The 22623-nt window shown below is 41.0% G+C and overlaps 1 protein-coding gene and 1 long non-coding RNA gene across 3 annotated transcripts in view; both read right to left on the reverse strand.

The window, feature by feature from the left end:
* The window catches only part of DVL1 (dishevelled segment polarity protein 1), a 34174-nt gene that overhangs the window by 5836 nt on the left and 5715 nt on the right, over nt 1-22623 (reverse strand). The window contains exons 2-9 of the mRNA XM_085080318.1: nt 15460-15553; nt 14048-14117; nt 12876-13015; nt 12484-12560; nt 11938-12005; nt 10260-10409; nt 6648-6779; nt 2160-2327 (exon numbers count right to left, since the gene is read on the reverse strand). Of these exons, the coding sequence (XP_084936444.1) occupies nt 2160-2327; nt 6648-6779; nt 10260-10409; nt 11938-12005; nt 12484-12560; nt 12876-13015; nt 14048-14117; nt 15460-15553 (899 nt within the window). The remainder of the gene's footprint in view (nt 1-2159; nt 2328-6647; nt 6780-10259; nt 10410-11937; nt 12006-12483; nt 12561-12875; nt 13016-14047; nt 14118-15459; nt 15554-22623) is intronic.
* On the reverse strand, nt 8813-10253 carry LOC146428224 (uncharacterized). 2 transcript variants are annotated; one of them, XR_014856177.1, is made up of 3 exons: nt 10066-10253; nt 9713-10027; nt 8813-9643 (listed from the first exon to the last, which is right to left on the reverse strand). It is a non-coding gene; the product is annotated as an uncharacterized LOC146428224 (long non-coding RNA). The 2 variants fall into 2 exon arrangements; XR_014856176.1 differs by having other exon boundaries at nt 9713-9988; nt 10028-10253.

Raw genomic sequence — 22623 nt, forward strand, 5'->3', positions numbered from 1 at the left:
ATGGAAACAACAGTGAATTGTGGGGAGCAGGTTTGGGGTAATTAAAATAATCACCTGAAGGTGTAATTAGGGAATTGGGGCTGATATGTTAATGGACAGAAGTTACAAAATGCTAAAAAACCTCTGTTTTCAGGATTTTAGACAAAATAATTCCCCTCAGCTGGAAAATCCAAGGACACTTTGCTGCCTCAGAACCCCAACAGGCAAACAACAGTGAGTTGTGGGGAGCAGGTTTGGGGTAATTGAAATCATCACTTGAAGGTGTAATTGGAGAATTGAGGCTGATATGTTAATGGACAGAAGTTACAAAATGCTAAAAAATCCTCTGTTTCCAGCATTTTAGACAAAGCAGTTCCTCTCAGTTGGAAAATCCAAGGACACTTTGCTGCCTCAGAGCCCCAAAATATGTAACCAACAGTGAATTGTGGGGAGCAAATTTCGGGTAATTGAAATCATCACCTGAAGGTGTAATTAGGGAATTGGGGCTGATTTGTTAATGGACAGAAGTTACAAAATGCTAAAATTTCTGTTCTCAGGATTTTAGACAAAACAATTCCTCTAGCTGGAAAATCCAACACTTTGCTGCCTCAGAGCCCCAAAATATGTAACCAACAGTGAACTGGGGGGAGCAGGTTTGGGGTAATTAAAATCACCACCTGAAGGTGAAATTAGGGAATTGGGGCTGATTTGTTAATGGACAGAACTTATAAAATGTGAAAATCTCATGACTTTTGGGTGCAGCCTCTCGAGTGAGCCTTGTCTGCCCTGAATGCACCTGAAATCCTTCAAAAAATTAATCTGTTTATTCTCCTAACTTTCAATAACCTCTGTTTGAGCATCCCCAAGGCACAAATGGGACACAAGAGGGTCATAAGAGGGTCACAAAAGTGGCACAAAAGGGCCACAAAAGGGGCCACAAGAGGTACAAAAGAGGGGCACAAAAGGGGCCACAAGAGGGTCACAAAATGGCCACAAAAGGGACACAACAGAGCCCAAAAAGGGCCACAAAAGGGACACAAGAGGACCACAAGAGGGACACAAGAGGGACACAAAAGGGACACAAGAGCCCAAAAAGGGCCACAAAAGGGACAAAAAAGGGACAGAAGACACAGAAGGGCCACAATAGAGCCCAGAAAGGGCCACAAAAGGGCCAAAAGACACAGAAGGGCCACAAAAGAGCCACAAGAGGGACACAAGAGGGTCACAACAGAGCCCAAAAAAGGCCACAAAAGGGCCACAAAAGGGACAGAAGACACAGAAGGGCCACAAAAGGGACACAACAGAGCCCAAAAAGGGCCACAAAAGGGCCAAAATAGGGACAGAAGACACAGAAGGGCCACAAAAGGGCCACAAAAGGGCCAAAAAAAGGACAAAAGACAAAGAAGGGCCACAAAAGGGACACAACAGAGCCCAAAAAGGGCCACAAAAGGGCCACAAAAGGGACACAAGAGGACCACAAGAGGGACACAAGAGGGACACAAGAGGGACACAATAGAGCCCAAAAAGGGCCACAAAAGGGCCAAAAAAGGGACAGAAGACACAGAAGGGCCACAAAAGGGACACCAAAGGGCCACAAGAGGGACAAAGACACAAAAGGACCACAAAAGGGCCAAAAAAGGGCCAAAAGGGCCACAAAAAGGGACACAACAGAGCCCAAAAAGTGCCACAAAAGGGCCAAAAAAGGGCCACAACAGGGCTACAACAGAGCCAAAAAAGTGCCACAAAAGGGCCACAAAACGGACACAACAGAGCCCAAAAAGTGCCACAAAAGGGCCAAAAAAAGGCCCAAAAGGGCCACAAAAGTGCCACAAAAGTGCCACAAAGGGGCCACAAAAGGGCCACAATAGAGCCTAAAAAGGGCCACAAAAGGGCCAAAAAAGGGACAAAAGACACAGAAGGGCCACAAAAGGGCCACAAAAGGGCCAAGAGACACAAAAGGGCCACAAAAGGGCCACAAAAGGGCCAAAAGGGCCACAAAAGGGCCACAAAAGGGCCACAAAAGGGCCAAAAGTGCCACAAAAGGGCCACAAGAGAGCAAAAAAAATGCCACAAAAGGGCCAAAAAAAGGGACAAAAGGGCCACAAAAGTGCCACCAAAACGCCACAAAAGGGCCAAAGACACCCCAGGGCCAGCCCAGCCCCGCCCAGGCGGTCACTCACTGCCGCAGAGGTCCCCAAAGACGTAGTAGCACTGCTCGGAGAAGGTGATCTTGTTGACGGTGTGCCTGAGGTAGCCGTGTTTCAGCATGCTGCTGGCGTACTTCCTGGCCTCCCGCCGGTCCTTGAAACCTTCCACGTGGGTGTACAGCCAGTCCACCACGTCTGCCCCTGCAGTGGGGACAGCAAAGGGGTTAGCCGAGCCCAACCGGGCCAGACGAGCGCCGGCGTGGATGTTGATGGTAAATATGCACGCTAAAAAATTGATTTTGGGGGTTTTTTTGGCAAGAATTTTGAGTTGCGGTAGTGAAAATGAATTTTTTTCTGTTGTTTCTCCTCTGGAAGAGTCACTTTGCTCAAGAGGCAGATGTTAGGTTGCCAAAAATCCTGTGTTCCAAGCCCTTCAACTACAGCCTGGGCTGACTAAATGTTAGCACTAAACTGCAAAACCTGATTTTTTATGGATGTTGACGCTAAATACGCACAGTAAAAAATAATTTTGAGGTTTTTTTTGCAGCCCTTTTGAGTTGTGGTAGTGAAAATGAATTTTTCTCTGTTGTTTCTCCTCTGGGAGAGTCTCCTTCCTCAAGAGGTTGCCAAAAATCCAAGCCCTTCAACTACAGCCTGGGCTGACTAAATGTTAGCACTAAACTTCAAGAACTGATTTTTTATGGATGTTGATGCTAAATATGCATGCTAAAAAAATAATTTTGGGGGTTTTTTTGCAAGAATTTTGAGTTGCAGGAGTGAAAATGAATTTTTCTCTGTTGTTTCTCCTCTGGGAGAGTCTCCTTCCTCAAGAGGTTGCCAAAAACCCTGTGTTCAAAGCCTTTCAACTACAGCCTGGGCTGACTAAATGTTAGCAATAAACTTCAAGAACTGATTTTTTATGGATGTTGATGATAAATATGCATGCTAAAAAATTAATTTTGGGGGTTTTTTGGCAAGAATTTTGAGTTGTGGTAGTGAAAATGAATTTTTCTTTGTTGTTTCTCCTCTGGAAGAGTCACTTTGCTCAAGAGGCAGATGTTAGGTTGCCAAAAATCCTGTGTTCCAAGCCTTTCGACTACAGCCTGGGCTGACTAAATGTTAGCACTAAACTTCAAGAACTGTTTTTTTACGGACACTGATGCTAAATATGCACACTAAAAAATTAATTTTGGGGGTTTTTTTGCAGCCCTTTTGAGCTGTGGTAGTGAAAACAAATTTTTTTCAGGATTCCCAGTTGTTTCTCCTCTGGAAGAGTCACTTTCCTCAAGAGGTTGCCAAAAATCCAAGCCTTTCAACTACAGCCTGGGCTGACTAAATGTTAGCACTGAACTTCATGAACTGATTTTTTTATGGATGTTGATGGTAAATACGCACAGTAAAAAATAATTTTGAGGGTTTTTTGCAGCCCTTTTGAGCTGCAGGAGTGAAAATGAGTTTTTTCTCAGGATTCCCAGTTGTTTCTCCTCTGGAAGAGTCACCTTCCTCAAGAGGTTGCCAAAAATCCAAGCCCTTCAACTACAGCCTGGGCTGACTAAATGTTAGCAATAAACTTCATGAACTGATTTTTTATGGATGTTGATGGTAAATATGCACGCTAAAAAATTAATTTTGGGGGTTTTTTTGCAAGAATTTTGAGTTGTGGTAGTGAAAATGAATTTTTCTCAGGATTTCCAGTTGTTTCTCCTCTGGAAGAGTCACCTTCCTCAAGAGGTTGCCAAAAATCCAAGCCCTTCAACTACAGCCTGGGCTGACTAAACGTTAGCAATAAACTTCAAGAACTGATTTTTTATGGATGTTGATGGTAAATATGCACGCTAAAAAATTAATTTGGGGGGTTTTTTTGCAGCCCTTTTGAGCTGCAGGAGTGAAAATGAATTTTTCTCTGTTGTTTCTCCTCTGGGAGAGTCTCCTTCCTCGAGAGGTTGCCAAAAATCCAAGCCCTTCAACTACAGCCTGGGCTGACTAAACGTTAGCAATAAACTTCAAGAACTGATTTTTTATGGATGTTGATGGTAAATATGCATGCTAAAAAAATAATTTTGGGGGTTTTTTTGCAAGAATTTTGAGTTGTGGCAGTGAAAATGAATTTTTCTCAGTCGTTTCTCCTCTGGGAGAGTCTCCTTCCTCGAGAGGTTGCCAAAAATCCTGTGTTCAAAGCCTTTCAACGACAGCCTGGGCTGACTAAACATTAGCACTAAACTTCAAGAACTGATTTTTTATGGATGCTGATGGTAAATATGCACACTAAAAAAATAATTTTGGGGTTTTTTTGCAATTCTTTTGAGCTGTGGTAGTGAAAATGAATTTTTCTCAGTAGTTTCTCCTCTGGAAGAGTTACCTTCCTCGAGAGGCAGATGTTAGGTTGCCAAAAATCCTGTGTTCAAAGCCTTTCAACTACAGCCTGGACTGACTAAACGTTAGCACTAAACTTCAAGAACTGTTTTTTTACGGACACTGATGCTAAATATGCACAGTAAAAAATTAATTTTGGGGTTTTTTTGCAATTCTTTTGAGCTGTGGTAGTGAAAATGAATTTTTCTCAGTCGTTTCTCCTCAGGAATAATCTCCTTCCTCAAGAGGCAGACGTCAGGTTGCCAAAAATCCTGTGTTCCACAGTAAAAAAATAATTTTGGGGGTTTTTTTGCAGCCCTTTTGAGCTGCAGGAGTGAAAATGAATTTTTCTCAGTTGTTTCTCCTCTGGAAGAGTCACTTTCCTCGAGAGGCAGATGTTAGGTTGCCAAAAATCCTGTGTTCCACAGTAAAAAAATAAATTTGGGTTTGTTTTTTTTTTTGCAATCCTTTTGAGCTGCAGGAGTGAAAATGAATTTTTCTCAGGATTCCCAGTTGTTTCTCCTCTGGAAGAGTCACTTTCCTCGAGAGGCAAGTGCTAGGTTGCCAAAAATCCTGTGTTCCAAGCCTTTCAACTACAGCCTGGGCTGACTAAATGTTAGCAATAAACTTCAAAAACTGATTTTTTATGGATGTTGATGGTAAATATGCACGCTAAAAAATTAATTTTGGGGGTTTTTTTGCAGCCCTTTTGAGCTGCAGGAGTGAAAATGAATTTTTCTCAGTTGTTTCTCCTCTGGAAGAGTCACCTTCCTCGAGAGGCAGATGTCAGGTTGCCAAAAATCCTGTGTTCCACAGTAAAAAAATAATTTTGGGGGTTTTTTTGCAGCCCTTTTGAGCTGTGGTAGTGAAAATGAATTTTTTTCAGGATTCCCAGTCATTTCTCCTCTGGAAGAGTCACTTTCCTCAGGAGGCAGAGTTAGGTTGCCAAAAATTCTGTGTTCCAAGCCCTTCAACTACAGCCTGGGCTGACTAAATAATATTTAGAACTGATCAAGAACTGGTTTTTTACAAAAGTTGAAGGTCTTGCTCTGTTCCCACAACAGACAGGTTAGGATGACAGTTCCAAGCTAATTATTTTAAATTAAAAACTTCCTAAAAAGGATCTCCAGTCAGCAGAACAGGGTAGCAGTCTGAATGAGTCTGAATGAGCCTGAATGAGCCACAGAAATGGGAAAAACCAAATTATTTTGGCACAGCTCAGGTCACAGGCAGACTGGCTGTGGTGATTTTAAACACAATTAAAAGGCTTTATTAAGATTGTCTGGCTGGAATTTCAGCTGCTCTGCTGAACTTGGGCAGATTCCTGCAGCCCACCTGAAAACCTGAGATGTAAAAACGAAAGATGAAGAACCAGCTGTGTGTTCATGAGAAATGTGCAGCAATTTTGGCTAGCTAGACCCAAACAGGAATTATTTCCTCTCACACTCAGAGCTTTTCATAAATATCAAACCAACTGAATGTAAGAGGTCACAGACACCAAAAAAGCTCATAAAAAGGTAATTTCTTGAGCTTATTTCCATAAAATTATTGCTTTTTCCCCCCCCCAGCATTCCTGGGAGCAAAACAATGTAAAAACAAAAGATGAAGAACCAGCTGTGTGTTCATGAGAAATGTGCAGCAATTTTGGCTAGCTAGACTCAAACAGGAATTATTTCCTCTCACATTTAGAGCTTCTCACAAACATCAAACCAACTGAATGTAAGAGGTCACAGACACCAAAAAAAGCTCATAAAAAGGTCATTTTTTGAGCTTATTTCCATAAAATTATTGCTTTTTTTTCCCTCCCAGCATTCCTGGGAGCAAAACAATGTAAAAACAAAAGATGTAAAAACAAAAGATGAAGAACCAGCTGTGTGTTCATGAGAAATGTGCAGCAATTTTGGCTAGCTGGACCCAAACAGGAATTATTTCCTCTCACACTCAGAGCTTTTCATAAATATTCAACTGAATATTCAACTGAATATTCAACTAAATATTCAACTAAATATTCAACTGAATATAAGTTGAATATATAACTGAATATAAATATTCAACTGAATATAAGAGGTCACAGACACCAAAAAAAGCTCATTAAAAGGTAATTTTTGAGCTTATTTCCATAAAATTACTGCTTTTTTTTCCCTCCCAGCATTCCTGGGAGCTGCTTACCTATCACTGCGTTGGAGATGGTGATTTTTAACCACATCCTGTCCCGAATTTCAAGGCCTGAGTCTGGCAGCTGCATCACCTTGACAATGGTAGCCATGTCACTCTTCACAGTTAAGGGAGATTCTTCTAGCTCTGCAAGGGAGAGAAGGTCACAGGCTGCTTTGGAACGAGCTGAGCTGGAGAGGAACTTCTCAGCTCCCACTTCGGATGGAACAGAAATAGAGTTTTACCGACAGATGCAAAAAAAAAAAAAAAATTAAAAAAAAGACATGAAGGTTCTCAAATGCAAACTCATCCACGGTATAAATTGCAGCATTTGGAGCGATTCTTCAGGTTTTGGGCTCAGTGCCACCAGTTTGGGGACAGAAATGTTGAGTCCCAGAGCAGCTCCAGGATCCACTGTGCAGCAGGAAAAGGAAATCCAGGGAGTTCTGGGATCATCATTCCCATTTCAGTTTCCCAGGAACAGCCCTTCCCACTGCACAGAGAGCTCTGTGGGGCAATTTGTGGGGTTTTGTTCTTTAGGTTTGGGGTGAATTGGCAGGAATAAATCCCATCTGCATGGAGAGAGAGGATGAACATGTGATGTCCTCTCAACATCTCAATCCATGTCCAGTTTTTGGGGTTTTTTTTAAAGATCTGGATTTTTTTTTTTAAAGATCTGGATTTTTTTTTTAAAGATCTGGACATTCTTGGGGACAATTGAAATGATAAAAGGAATCTTCCCTCATCAGGAGAAAAGAACAATGATTTCCTTACAAAATATATCATTATTTTTATTGTATTAATATATAATTATTATATATAATTATTTTATATACAATGATATCAAAAGTCCCACTGATGGCAGCCTCAAGCCAATCCTCCCAGGATTACTTTGCACTTCATCTTCCTCGTGGAACACTTTAAAAAAATCCTCCCCAGTGCCTCCACAGCCATTCCCAGTTCACACCAGTATGGGCAGAGCTCGATCCCCAGAGGCTTCTATTTTTTCCTGATCAATTTTTACAATAAAATCAGAACAGGGTTGAGGTTGAGCTTGTCAAATCCTCCATTTTCCAGCCCTAGAAAATCCGTGTTTGTCTGTGTTTTTAGCCCAAATTCTTCTCCAGCAAGAATTCAAAAACCTTCCTCTCCTCCCTCCTCCCACTTCCCCACATCACCCACTTCCCAAAATCCCAAAGGAACCACTTTTCCACCCAAAAATTTGATTTAAAAAAAAAAAAAAAGGTACAGCAAGCATGAAACAATGAGAACTGAAAATGCTTCTTTCCATACATGCACTGCCAATATGCATGAAAACATCCCAGACCAGCTCTGCATGCAGCTTCAATACTCACAAACCTCAAATAAACACTAAAACTTTGCTTTTGCTTTAAGTTAGTTTGGTTAGTGGCAAAAAGCATGTCTGGGGAAAAAAAAATAATAAACCAACAAACTAATATTCAAGTGTCCAGGGGAGCAATAAATTGTATTTTCTTGGAGATCTGCCATCTGTATATGAACAGAAATTCAGTATTTTCGAAGTTCTAGCTGCTGTACAAACATGGAAAATTCTAAGATGCCTCTGAAATGCTCCCAGCTTTGGTCTGAATTTGTAAATAATAATTTACAGGTAATAGGGCTGAGCTGAAGGGTCACAATAAAAATTCAGAGTCACCCTTTATCCTCTTGCATCCCAGGAAGGAAATATTTCAAATCACTGGCACAGAAATGAGAAGCTCTCTCCAGAAATGTGGTTCTGCTCCCAAATACCTTTATTTTCAAAGCATGGGGTGTCTGTTCCCCACTCCCCAGCACTACAACCGAGGCACAGAACACAGGAATTGTTCAGCAGGAATGCTAAACACAGGGTTTTTTGACAGCAATCAGCAGAGACATTGGATTCCAGCAGGACCTGTAAGGCTCAAAATACATCTCAGGATAAAGCAGCCAGCAGGAAAGATTTGCATTTGCTTCCCTGCTGGTTATTTCCCCTCAATGGTGCTGCCTGATAGCTAAAAACTATCCAAAAAAAGCTAAAAAAAACCCCAAACCCCTGGCCTTGCCCTCCGAGGTGAGGTGGAATTCCAGCTTATAAAATCTGAGATATTTTAAAACCAATACACAGGTTATAAAACATAAAAAATTTATATTTTATATAAAAATTATAAAATTTTAATTTTTTTAATACAAATATATGGTCTTTAAAATCCTCAAAGTGTCATTTTAGGTAAAAGAAAGGAAGAGTTAATACTCCTGAAACAAAAAATTTCTGAGATAAGGTGTTGGTTTGAATAACACCATCAATGATCCTTGTGGGTTCCTTCCAGTTGAGAAAATTCTATGATTAGAGTGAATTGAGAGGCTTTTGAATTAAAGAAATGTCTCTCAATCATGACAATCTCTTGTTTTCAAGGACAGAATTATTTTTAGGTTGCCACAGACTGACACACCAAGGAAGAAGGTTGAACTTTTAACCAGAATTTCACATGGGATGCTCAACCTGGTTTTTAGCTTGTTCAATAATTCTAGAAATATAAAAAGTATAGAAAAAATATAGTACAAGTATAAAAAAGTACAAAAAAGTATAAAAAAGTATAGAAGAAGGGCGTGTGAATACCAGGGAAGGATTTCCTAGATGAAACACTGACATTGCTGTTGAAATTTATTATAAACCAATTAAAAGCAAGGAGGGAGCTCTCCCATCCACCTGAGAGAATAAATCTAGATCTTTAAAAACCACCAGCAACCACTTCTGATCAATTTTTACAGTAAAATCAGAACAGGGCTGAGGCTGATCTTGTTGAATCCTCCTTGCAGTCCCATCCTCCAGCCCTAGAAAATCCATGTTTGTCTGTATTTGCAGCCCAGCAGGAATTCCAAACCCTGCTGACCAAACACCTCTAAATGAACCTCAAAAATCAGGAATTCCAAACCCTCCTGACCAAACACCTCTAAATTAACCTGAAAATCAGGAATTCCAAACCCTGCTGACCAAACACCTCTAAATGAACCTCAAAAATCACGAATTCTAAACCCTCCTGACCACACCACCATCTAACCAAAAACGCCTCTAAATGAACCTCAAAATTAAGAATTCCAAACCCTCCTGACCAAACACCTAAATGAACCTCAAAATCAGGAATTCCAAACCCTCCTGACCAAATACTTCTAAATCAGGAATTCCTTATCCTCCTGACCAAACATCTCTAAATTAACCTCAAAATCAGGAATTACAAACCCTCCTGACCAAATACCTCAAAATCAAGAATTCCAAACCCTCCTGATCGAATACCTCTAAATCAGGAATTCCAAACCCTCCTGACCACACCACCACCTAACCAAACACCTAAATTAACCTCAAAAATCAGGAATTCCAAACCCTCCTGACCAAACACCTCAAAATCAGGAATTCCAAACCCTGCTGACCAACCACCTCTAAATGAACCTCAAAATCAAGAATTCCAAACCCTCCTGACCACACCACCACCTCTAAATGAACCTCCAAACTCTCCTTCTCCCGGCAGAACCCCAACCGCGAGTTTAACCCTTGCAAGGCTGGCTGGCGCTGGCGCTGTCACCTTGGCCGGACCCTGGTGGCCCCGAGCAGCTGGCCTGGGGGTGACTTACTTTCCGACTCGGGAATTGAGCTTGTTAGTGAGGAGCTGGTAGATGTGGTGATGCTCATGGAGGGGCTCATACCGTAACGGGGGTACGCTCCCGTCATGGCCGTGGTATGAGAGATCCACGCCGCGGGGTCGATCGGCCGCACCGGCTCAGCTGGGGAGGGAAAGGAGAGAGAACGGGGTCAGGGCTGAAGGAAATATCGGGGTTTTGAGAGGTTTTCTGCAGGAAATATCGGGGTTTTGAGAGGTTTTCTGCAGGAAATATCGGGGTTTTGAGAGGTCTGAGGGGGTTTAGCTTGTTGGCTGCTTGTTTGTCGGGTTTTATGAAGGGTTTTGTGGGAGTGAGGCCCTGTAGTGTGCACCACCTCAAAGGGACACCAAAACAGGGTCAGACTTGCAGCAAACAGCAAGATTTTGGAAGGTCTGAGGGGTTTTCTCTTGTTGTCTTGGTGTTTATCTGGTTTTCCTAAGGGTTTCACAGGAGTGAGGCCCTGTAGTGTGCACCACCACAAAGGAACACCAAAACGGAGCCAGACTTGGAGGAAATGCCAAGATTTTGGAAGGTCTGAGGGGTTTTCTCTTATTTTTTTGTCGTTTATCTGGTTTTATGAAGGGTTTTGTGGGAGTGAGGCCCCATAGTCTGCACCACCTCAAAAGGCACAGGAAACAGGGTCAGAGAGGCAGGAAATACTGAGATTTTGAGAGGTCTGAGGGGGTTTAGCTTGTTGTTTCTCTGGTTTTATTAAGGGTTTTGTGGGAGTGAGGCCCCATAGTCTGCACCACCACAAAGAAACACCAAAACAGCGTCAGACTTGCAGAAAATGCCAAGATTTTGGAAGGTCTGAGGGGTTTTCTCTTGTTTTCCTGTTGTTTATCTTGTTTTACTAAGAGTTTAATGGGAATGAGGCCCTCTAGTGTGCACCACTACAAAGAGGCAGCAAAAGGGGGTCAGACCTGCAGGAAATATCGGGGTTTTGAGAGGTCTGAGGGGGTTTGGCTTGTTTTTTATCTGGTTTTACTAAGGGTTTTGTGGGAGTGAGGCCCTATAGTCTGCACCACCACAAAGGGACACTAAAACAGGGCCAGACTTGGAGGAAATGCCAAGATTTTGGAAGGTCTGAGGGGTTTTCTCTTATTTTTTTGTTGTTTATCTGGTTTTCCTAAGGGTTTCACAGGAGTGAGCTGCCATATCCTGCACCAGACTATTGCATATTTTCGTCCCTCATCTTCTGTGCACTGGGAACAAACTGGTTCCAGCACAGCCCTCACCAGCAGGAGGCAGCTGTGTTTGTCAAATGAGCACAGTTCTTTTACTGCCACTGAAAATGAGACAATTTTCAAGGTGTTTTATGTGTATCAGTGGTGCTTACCTCAAATTAAAAAAAAAAATTCTATATGAATTCTCTCTAAGTGACAAAATGAGGGTTTTTAACACTTAGGATAATTATTCTCCAAATTTTCTATCAACTGAAGGGTTAAGATCACCCTCCAAAAGGTCAGGAGCTTGATCCAAAGATGTGAATCAAGAGAAAAACTCCCAGGAATTCAACAGGCAGTGGAATCTCAACAAAAATTACCTTAAACCCCAAAGCAAAAGTAAACCAATAAAAGAGCTGAACTTGCAGAATCTGTTAGCTGCCAAAATAGGTGGAAATATTGCAGACCTTGAGATGTGTACTCACCCCTGGGGATGGTGAAGTAACTCCTGGGAGTTGGGTCCCAGCATTTGGCTACTGTTAGGCTGATAGGTCTGGGGAGAAAAAACAGGTAGGGATGACTCTGAACTTTCCTACAGAGCTGGAACTGCTGCAAGAACTATTTGAAATAAATTTATTCCTATTTGAAATACATTTATTGGAATAAATTTATTATTCCCAACAGTTGTCAAGTACATTTTGACAATGGTTTTTGAGAAGCTTTAGAGTATTTTCAGTATGAAGCATATCAGGATGTTGCTGGTTTTGCCTAGGTGATGAGCACTGAAATTTGTTGGATGATCAGCTCTTGAGATATTAAAATGCTCATCACATAAACAAACAGAGCTGCTGGAACCAGGCAACTCCTCATTCCTGCTGGTTTTGGCCAGAACCAACCTCACCTATCCACCATTCACACTGAGAACTCAGAGCTGAGACCAGTCATGCTGGAGATCAAAATGCTGATTTCTCTGAGGTTTTCCTGACTGCACATTGGGGGATAAATAGGAAGAGGTTTTGTGATGTGCTCACCCTGGTTTGGAGACTATTTCCCGTAAAACCCGAACGGCATCGTCATTGCTCATGTTCTCAAAATTGACATCGTTCACCTGAGAGGAGGAAAGTTGGAAAAGGAAAAATTAAAAGGGGAAAAAAAGTTACAAGGGAAAAAAAAAGTTACAAGGAAAAGGAAAGTTAAGGATGTTTTAATTACTTAATTCAATCTCCCAATTTATTTGTTTTGTTACTTCTTCCACTCCTTTGAGCAGCTGCAGAAATGTCGTTTCTCCGAGCATACGGCAAAAAATCCCCGATTTCAGTGATCTTTGTGCCATGAACAAATCGAGTTCCCTGGTTCCTAAACCCCACGGAGCTGGCAGGCTGGCAGAGGCCAGCAGCAGGGTTTGGGGACAACAGGGACTCACCTGCAGCAGCATGTCCCCCGGCTCGATGCGCCCGTCGGCTGCCACCGCCCCTCCCTTCATGATGGAGCCGATGTAGATGCCACCGTCACCCCTGTCATTGCTCTGGCCCACAATGCTGATCCCAAGGAAGTTGTACTTCTCTGTTTGGACACAAAATGGATGGTGGGGAAGGGAAAAAAACAGCAGAGAATGTAGTTGGAATGACAGCCAAGACTGAGGCTGCTTCAGTTTTCAAATATCTCTCAACACATCAGCGGGGCCAGGTTGGAATTGCAGTGATCCCAGGCTGCTCTAATGGGGAATATCTGCCTGGCAGCTTCAGGGAAAGGCTGCTAAAGACAGGATTTTTTCATCCAAGACAGTGTTACGTTCCAAAAAAAACCAGCAAGAGGAACAGCACTGAAAAGACTTGTCCACACCTGGGAATTAGCACTGATCACATTGAGCAATTCCTGCTCCGCTTGTCACAGAGGCAGGAAGGGTTTGGTGCTGCTGGAAGGTGCTGAATTCATTGGCAGCCCTGCATATTTCTGCCTTGCTGAGCAGGGTTTTGGGGTTTTTTTGCAATCCCTCTGAGCTGTAGCAGTGAAATTGAATTTTTCTCTGGATTTCCAGAGGAGAAGTGACTAGGAGAGTCACCTTCCACAAGAGGCAGATGTTAGGTTGCCAAAAAATCCTATGTTCCAACCCTTTCCTCAGCAAAAAGGAACTGCAGCCTGGACTGACTAAATGCTAGCAGAGGTCACAGACAGACTGGCTGTGGTGATTTTAAATCTAATTAAGAGGTTTTATTAAGGTGACTGGGAGAGGCACCTTCCTCAAGAGGCAGATGTTAGGTAGAATGGAACACACAAGCAGCAGAAATGCAAACCTCCAGTGCCCTTCCAGCCTAATCCTTTCCCACTCAGTCCAAATCCTGGACTTCCAGCTCCTTCCCTGGAAGGAACACTGACCTGTTGGTGAAAATGGCTCAGAAATACCCAGTTTTGGATCAATTCTGGATTAGGGATCCAGGCACAGCAATAACTCTGAGCTGCCATTCCCTTTATTCACCTGCCATCCTTTCAAAGTACTCTCAAGAGCTCTCTCCCAGCTCCAAAGCTCCCACACCATCCCAAAATTCATCCCTACCACTTGAAATTCATCATAAAACCCACGGCTTGTCCTCTTACCCATGTTGAGTGTGACAGTGATGATGTTTAGGGACATGGTGGAGTCAGTGATGCTGCTGAACGAAGACGACTGCAAAACACAACAGAAACAATCTCAAGGTTTTAAATGGCTCAGAAAAAGAACTGTTGAGGATTAACTCATCAGGAATTATTAATAGGTTTCCAACTGAAAGGCATCTAGAAACTAATGTGGTTTCCTCAAAATTAATCTTCACTGAGAAACTTTAAGGAAAGAAATCTGAACCCAGTCTGCGATTTCTGCAAAGGTTTGATCACAAAACACACAGAGCACTTCCCTGTGTTGAGGTTTCTCAACTGAACTTCCCATGGAATCATTTCTGTGAATCCTGACTGAGGCTGACAGGATTTAAATCCTGCAGTGCCCAGTGGGGTGTGAATTATTGCACCCACAGCTCCTCCCCAAAGGGAGGAGTGAACAGCACATGACCCAGCAGGAAGTGAGAGCACAGAAAATGAAACACCAACATGGTTATCAAAGATCTTCCAAAACACCATCCTGTGCTACAATGTGTCAGCTCATTCTTTAATGGGTGAAGACTGATATTTATGGGAGAACAGAGCAGTTTCTTCTTCAGGATTCTGTCCTTGGGGTCACCCTGTGCTCCTGCCAAGGACTGGGACAGGAAAGGGCAAAGATTTGGGATTTCCTAGAAATTCAGAGTTCTCTTTCCAGCAGAATGCAGAGTATCTCACACCCCTTCCCACATCATAATGGAGCTTCTTGGAGAAGATAAGAAATAGGATCACTGAACAACAGTGAAAGGAGAATAGGAAAGGTGAAAAACTCAACTTTGGAACTGCAGAACTCCAAATGTAGTGTCGCTGTTGAGCCACTAGCAGAGAAAAAGACCCAGATTCTCAGCGTGGCAAGAAAAAAGCAATTTATTATTTTGATTCCAACTTATATAGATTTTTCAGAGGTCACTCAGATTGGTCAGTCAGAAACCTCCCCCTAGGCCTGACTGGCCAGGCCTGAACTGCCCAAATCTCGAGACACTGTTTTTAATAACATCCAAACTTTATCTTTGTTTATAAAACACAGGAGAAAATTCTCATGGGAAAGACCTGTGCTAGCCACAAAAGGGCAATGATTTGGGATTTCCTAGAAATTCAGAGTTCTCTTTCCAGCAGAATGCAGAGTATCTCACACCCCTTCCCACATCATAATGGAGCTGCTTGGAGAAATAAGAAATGGGATCACTGAACAGTGAAAAGAGAACGGGAAAGGTGAAAAACTGAATTTTGGAGTTGCAAAACTCCAAAAGTAGAGCTCCAGCCCAGCCTGGAGTTTTCCCAGTGAACCCAACAGTCCCAGACCTGTCCTGGATCCCTTCCTGAGCACTCAGAAATCTCATTTCACCTCCCTGGAGCAGCGCAGAGCTCAGCCTTACCCTGTCGATCTGCCGCATCCTCTGTTTCCTCCTCCGGCGCTTGTGCTTGCGGATGAGCCGCGACGAAGTGCTCTGCTCCGTGGAGCTGCTCAGCCTGGGGGGACAGCACAGGAAATGTCACCTGCAAGGCTGGAAATGTCACCTGCTCCGTGGAGCTGCTCAGCCTGGGGGGACAGCACAGGAAATGTCACCTGCAGGGCTGGAAATGTCACCTGCAAGGCTGGAAATGTCACCTGCAAGGCAGGAAATGTCACCTGCAAGGCTGGAAATGTCACCTGCTCCGTGGAGCTGCTCAGCCTGGGGGGACAGCACAGGAAATGTCACCTGCAAGGCTGGAAATGTCACCTGCACAGCAGGAAATGTCACCCTGCAAGGCTGGAAACGTCACCCTGCAAGGCTGGAAATGTCACCTGCAAGGCTGGAAATGTCACCTGCAGGGCTGGAAATGTCACCTGCAGGGCTGGAAATGTCACCCTGCAAGGCAGGAAATGTCACCTGAAAGGCTGGAAATGTCACCCTGCAAGGCAGGAAATGTCACCTGCAAGGCAGGAAATGTCACCCTGCAAGGCTAGAAATGTCACCCTGCAAGGCTGGAAATGTCACCCTGCAAGGCAGGAAATGTCACCCTGCAAGGCTGGAAATGTCACCCTGCAAGGCAGGAAATGTCACCCTGCAAGGCTAGAAATGTCACCATGCAAGGCTGGAAATGTCACCTGCAAGGCTGGAAATGTCACCTGCAAGGCTGAAAATGTCACCTGCAAGGCTGGAAATGTCACCCTGCAAGGCTGAGCTCTTGCTGGTGAGCTGGGCTTGGAGTTAGGGGTTAGATGTGGTTGAGAAAAGGGTTTTATTTTGGGGTTTTAATGGGATTTTAGGCACACGGTTCTCCAAAGAATGTGCTGAGATGAACTCACTGTGCAATGCAAACACAGTTTTTATAGATTTTTGCAAATTAGCAAATTAGTTTAGGATTTCTTAATGACAAGCTTAATAAATGAAGTAATGTTTCTTTTTAAATTTACCTTCTCAGGTGAATCCAATGGCATCAAACAGAAATTGCTAACAGATACCAGAGGAACAGTGAGTACAATTCACCTTCACTTCTGCTAAGTTTTATTTTGCTGTGGTTTTTTTTAGGCTCTTCAAACTTGTAGAATCTAAATATACCACATTTTACATCTAAACCTTTAAGATCTCTACGAGTTTGGAGCATTATTCACCCTCATTTTACACAGAGTGGAATGAGACAGAAGTGGATTTGCCCCAAATTTTAATTTCAGGAATCTGGAACAAAACTTATATTATGAAGATACCACCAAAGAGACATCTCTCCCCTATTTAGGATGTTAAAAATGGCAAAAAAAAACCCAAAAAACCCCAAAGCAATGCTCCATTATTAACCAAGATTTAAAAAATCCAACCTTACAGAACCCAAGTGAACTGCCACTGTCACACAGCAAACACTGACTTATTTTTTAATTCAATTTAATTTAATTTAATAAGTCAATTTAGTTTAATTAAATAAGGGTGACAGGTTTTTAGTGGAGGTATTAAGGGTAGGTTTGAGTTAATCAATAGCTTTTAATAAGTTTTGTAAATTATTTAGTGTTTTACTGGAGTAATATATTAAATATAAAATATAAAAATAGAAAATAATTATATAGTAATATAATTAGTGTTTTACTTGTATAATAGGTTGAGGAATAATTTATTTATTATTTTAAGGGATTTTTAAGGTGAATTTTGTTTGTTGCAATATAAAGTTGTAATTTGAGTTTTGTTCGTTGCAATATAAAGATTAAATTTATTACGAGAAAAATGGAAAAAGGTGAAATAGTTTCGCAATATAATAATTTGTTGTTAGTAGTATAATATTTATATAATGATACAGGAATATTGCTGAAAATTGTTGTTGAATTTCTTTTAAAATATATGTTAAGAATGGCAAAAAAAACCCCAAAAAACCCAAAGCAATGCTCCATTATTAACCAAGATTTAAAAAATCCAACCTTACAGAACCCAAGTGAACTGCCAATGTCACACAGCAAACACTGACTTATTTTTTAATTCAATTTAATGTAATTAAATAAGTCTATTTAATTTATTAAATAAGGGTGACAGGTTTTTAGTGGAGATATTAAGGGTAGGTTTGAGTGAATGAATAGCTTTGAATAATTTTTGTAAATTATTTAGTGTTTTACTGGAGTACTATAATATATTAAATATAAAAATAGAAAATAATTATATAGTAATATAATTAGTGTTTTACTTGTTGTATAATAGGTTGAGGAATAATTTATTTATTATTTTAAGGTATTTTTAAGGTGAATTTTGTTTGCTGCAATATAAAGTTGTAATTTAAGTTTGAATTTTGTTAGTTGGAATATAAAGAATAAATTTATTATGAGAAAAATGGAAAAAGGTAAAATGGTTTTGCAATATAATAATTTATATTGCAAAACCATTATATTATTTCTATAGTATAATAATAATATACAGTAATAATATATATTAATAATATATAAATAATATATATGACTATAATATATATAATATATATTATATATTAATATATATCATATATATTAATAAAATATATATGTTTATATATTTTTAAAACATATTCATATATATTAATATACATTAATATATTAATTAAAATATATTACTATATTAATAAAAATATATAAATAAAAAGCAATAATATATGTAATATATATTATTTATATAGTGCATTATTATAGAATGATACAGTAATATTGCTGAAAATGGTGGTTGAATTGGTTGAAAAATAAATGTAAAATGGGGTGTGAATCTCCTGCCTTTCCCTTGGAATTCACTCAACTATTCCAGGCATGAGAACCTCACACACTCCTCCTTCCCCTCCCCAAATGAAGAGCCAAGAGGTGGGATTTGTTCAAAAAGAGATCCAAAATGGGATAATTCCTGGCTGGTGGAACAGCTCAGCCAGCAGCTGGGGCTGGGAGGTTTTACCTCACAATAAAATAAAATAAAATAAAATAAAATAAAATAAAATAAAATACAATAAAATAAAAAATACAATAAAATAAAATAATAAAATAAAAAATACAATAAAATAAAAAATACAATAAAATAAAATACAATAAAATAAAATAAAATAAAATACAATAAAATAAAATACAATAAAATAAAATACAATAAAAAATACAACACAATAAAATAAAATAAAACAAAATAAAATAAAATAAAATAAAATAAAATAAAATAAAGAGATTTCAGACACAGAGCTCCCAAAATTGGGATTATTCAACATTCACCTCCCCTGAAAAGCACCAAGGATTGACTCAAAAACCTTTTCCTGCCAATATTCTCCCTTTTCCTGCTTCCTCTCCCATCTCCTTCTCCTCCTCTTCCCTCCCAGGATTCTGCAAAAACTCCCCAATTTAGGGGAATTTGGGCAAAACCAAGACATGTTGCTCACTCCACAGTGAAGCAACAAAAGAGGATTTTTCTTGGAAATTAAACCAGCAAAAGCAGAATTTCTTAGCAAATCTGCAGTTCTGTGATAACAGGTGAGAAGCCAAGTTGTTGTTTCTTGTGTTTTTTCCCATTTTGCTCAGTATTAAGAGAAGAAAAAAATTTTTTTCAAAAATAGATCCAAAATGTGATAATTCCTGGTTGGTAGAACAGCTCAGCCAGCACCTGGGGCTGGGAGGTTTTACCTCACAATAAAATAAAATAAAATATAAAATAAAATAAAATAAAATACAATACAATAAAATAAAATAAATACAATAAAATACAATAAAATACAATAAAATAAAATAAAATAAAATAAAAAATACAATAAAATAAAATAAAATACAATAAAAATACAATAAAATAAATAAATAAAATAAAATAAAATAAAATAAAATAAAATAAAATAAAGAGATTTCAGACACAGAGCTCCCAAAATTGGGATTATTCAACATTCACCTCCCCTGAAAAGCACCAAAGATTGACTCAAAAACCTTTTCCTGCCAAGATTCTCCCTTTTCCTGCTTCCTCTCCCATCTCCTTCTCCTCCTCTTCCCTCCCAGGATTCTGCAAAAACTCCCCAATTTAGGGGAATTTGGGCAAAACCAAGACATGTTGCTCACTCCACAGTGAAGCAACAAAAGAGGATTTTTCTTGGAAATTAAACCAGCAAAAGCAGAATTTCTTTGCAAATCTCTGCAGTTCTGTTCCAAGTTGTTCTTTCTTGTGTTTTTCCCATTTTGCTCATTATTAAGAGCAGAAAAATGAGAAATCAGCTCTAGAAAATCCCCATTTCAGGTTTGGTTCAAGAGGACAAACAACATTTCAGACCAAAATTGGAGCTAAACCATCCTCTGGGCTCTGTGGCACTAAAATGACGATCAGAAATCTCTGCAGAAATGGTTTTTTTTACACCAAATTTCATGTAGTTGTGGCAAATTTCATCACCTCTCCTTGTGATTTCTGCTCAACCCAGAGATTTAATCCTTTTTGAATATCCTTAATATTCTGGGAGCATCTGGATGCTGAACAGCACCTCAGAGCTGCTCTGAGGAGGAATATTTTGCTCTCTGAAGCATCCCCAGAAATACTGAGGGAAAGTTGTTGTTATTGCAGTCTGATGAGCAAAACAAGAGGGTAAATTTGAGTTTTTGAGGCGAATAAAGAGCGAAGATGAGAAACAAAGCTGGAGTTGTCACTGCTAATGATGTCCTGCAGCAGCTGCTGCCCAAAATCCTGAATGCATTTCTAACACAAAGGTCAATCAAAACCACAGAAGAGATTTTTAAAAATATTGTAATATTATTTAAAAATATTTTATAAAATATTTTAAAAAATATTTAAAAAAAAATTTTTTAAAATGCTGTAATAATAGTGATGATAATAATAATAGTAATAATATTAGTAATAATAGTATTTTTTGTCCATTCTACAATCCTCAAAGGAAGGGATAAAAAGGAAATATTTTTTGAAGAAAGCTTATTCATATATGGGTTAAAAAGGAATTCTGGTAATTTCTTAAAAGAGAAATAAACACTTTTTTTTTGCAGTGAATTATTTTAGTCTCACTGAACTGAGAGCAGCAATTGCTGACAAGAATCCTACAGATTCCTCAGATCTGTTAGACTTTTACTTGATGAAGAGAAGACAGAAAAAAGACTTTTGCTGTGAAGTTCACTACATCACCCTGGGTTCAAAATCCTACCTGCAAACAGCACAGTTACATCAGGTATTAGTTATATCCATTCTAACTAAATAGAAAAATATATAAAATATATAAAAATATCTTTTATATAAATATATTTTATAAAAATATATTTTATATAAATATATTTTATACAAATACATTTATATAAATATATTTATATAAATATATTTTATATAAATATATTTTATAAATATATTTATATAAATATATTTTATATAAATATATTTTATAAATATATTTTATATAAATATATATAAAATTATACTAAAATATACTATAAAAATATACTATAAAAATATACTATAAAAATATACTATAAAAATATACTATAAAAATATACTATAAAAATACACTATAAAAATACACTATAAAAATACAGTTATATCAATTCAGTTCTAGCAAACTTTGAAAATAAAGGAAATAAACTGTACTCCCCCTGTCCTTCTGCACTATCCTGGAGCACCTGGGAACACCTTAATCCCCCCAAAACAAAGCATTATTTTCCCTCTGAATGCACCACAACTCCCTCGGGCTGGCAATGACCCAGCTGTGCTCAGAGTGACAACAAAAAGAAATGAAAATAAAACTCAGAAAAGCATCCCAACCTCGTCCCTGCTGATCTCCAGCTGCTCTCCTCCCTCAGCACCTCCTCCCTGCACCAACCCCTTCCCAAAGGGAGCTGCCAGGACCCCAAAAACTCACCCCTCAGCCCCCAGCCTGCTGTCCCCAGCAGCTCTGGCACTGTCACCTGCTGTCCCCAGCAGCTCTGGCACTGTCTCCAGGTGTCCCCAGCAGCTCCGGCACTGTCTCCTGCTGTCCCCAGCAGCTCTGGCACTGTCTCCTGCTGTCCCCAGCAGCTCTGGCACTGTCACCTGGTGTCCCCAGCAGCTCTGGCACTGTCTCCTGCTGTCCCCAGCAGCTCTGGCACTGTCTCCTGCTGTCCCCAGCAGCTCTGGCACTGTCTCCTGGTGTCCCCAGCAGCTCTGGCACTGTCTCCTGGTGTCCCCAGCAGCTCTGGCACTGTCTCCTGGTGTCCCCAGCAGCTCTGGCACTGTCTCCAGGTGTCCCCAGCAGCTCTGGCACTGTCTCCAGGTGTCCCCAGCAGCTCTGGCACTGTCTCCTGGTGTCCCCAGCAGCTCTGGCACTGTCTCCTGGTGTCCCCAGCAGCTCTGGCACTGTCTCCAGGTGTCCCCAGCAGCTCTGGCACTGTCTCCTGGTGTCCACAGCAGCTCTGGCACTGTCTCCTGGTGTCCCCAGCAGCCCTGGCACTGTCTCCTGCTGTCCCCAGCAGCCCTGGCACTGTCTCCTGCTGTCCCCAGCAGCTCTGGCACTGTCTCCAGGTGTCCCCAGCAGCTCTGGCACTGTCTCCAGGTGTCCCCAGCAGCTCTGGCACTGTCTCCTGGTGTCCCCAGCAGCTCTGGCACTGTCTCCTGGTGTCCCCAGCAGCTCTGGCACTGTCACCTGGTGTCCCCAGCAGCTCTGGCACTGTCTCCAGGTGTCCCCAGCAGCTCTGACACTGTCTGCTGCTGTCCCCAGCAGCTCTGGCACTGTCTGCTGGTGTCCCCAGCAGCTCTGGCACTGTCACCTGCTGTCCCCAGCAGCTCTGGCACTGTCTCCTGGTGTCCCCAGCAGCTCTGGCACTGTCTCCTGCTGTCCCCAGCAGCTCTGGCACTGTCTCCTGGTGTCCCCAGCAGCTCTGGCACTGTCTCCTGGTGTCCCCAGCAGCTCTGGCACTGTCTCCAGGTGTCCCCAGCAGCTCTGGCACTGTCTCCTACTGTCCCCAGCAGCTCTGGCACTGTCTCCATCTGCTCCCTGCCTGCTTTTCCTCTCCCCAACCTCTCCCTGCCAGCAGCATCTCCTCTCTGCCCCACAACACCATCCCTGCCTACCTGGCAGCATTCCTGCCTCTGGTTCTTCCTGCCTAGCTGGCCTGGCAGCTCTGCCCTCTGCCAAAA

Source organism: Lichenostomus cassidix, chromosome 21 (assembly GCF_008360975.1).
Source record: "Lichenostomus cassidix isolate B80296 chromosome 21, HeHo_3.0, whole genome shotgun sequence".
Taxonomy (NCBI): Eukaryota; Metazoa; Chordata; class Aves; order Passeriformes; family Meliphagidae; genus Lichenostomus; species Lichenostomus cassidix.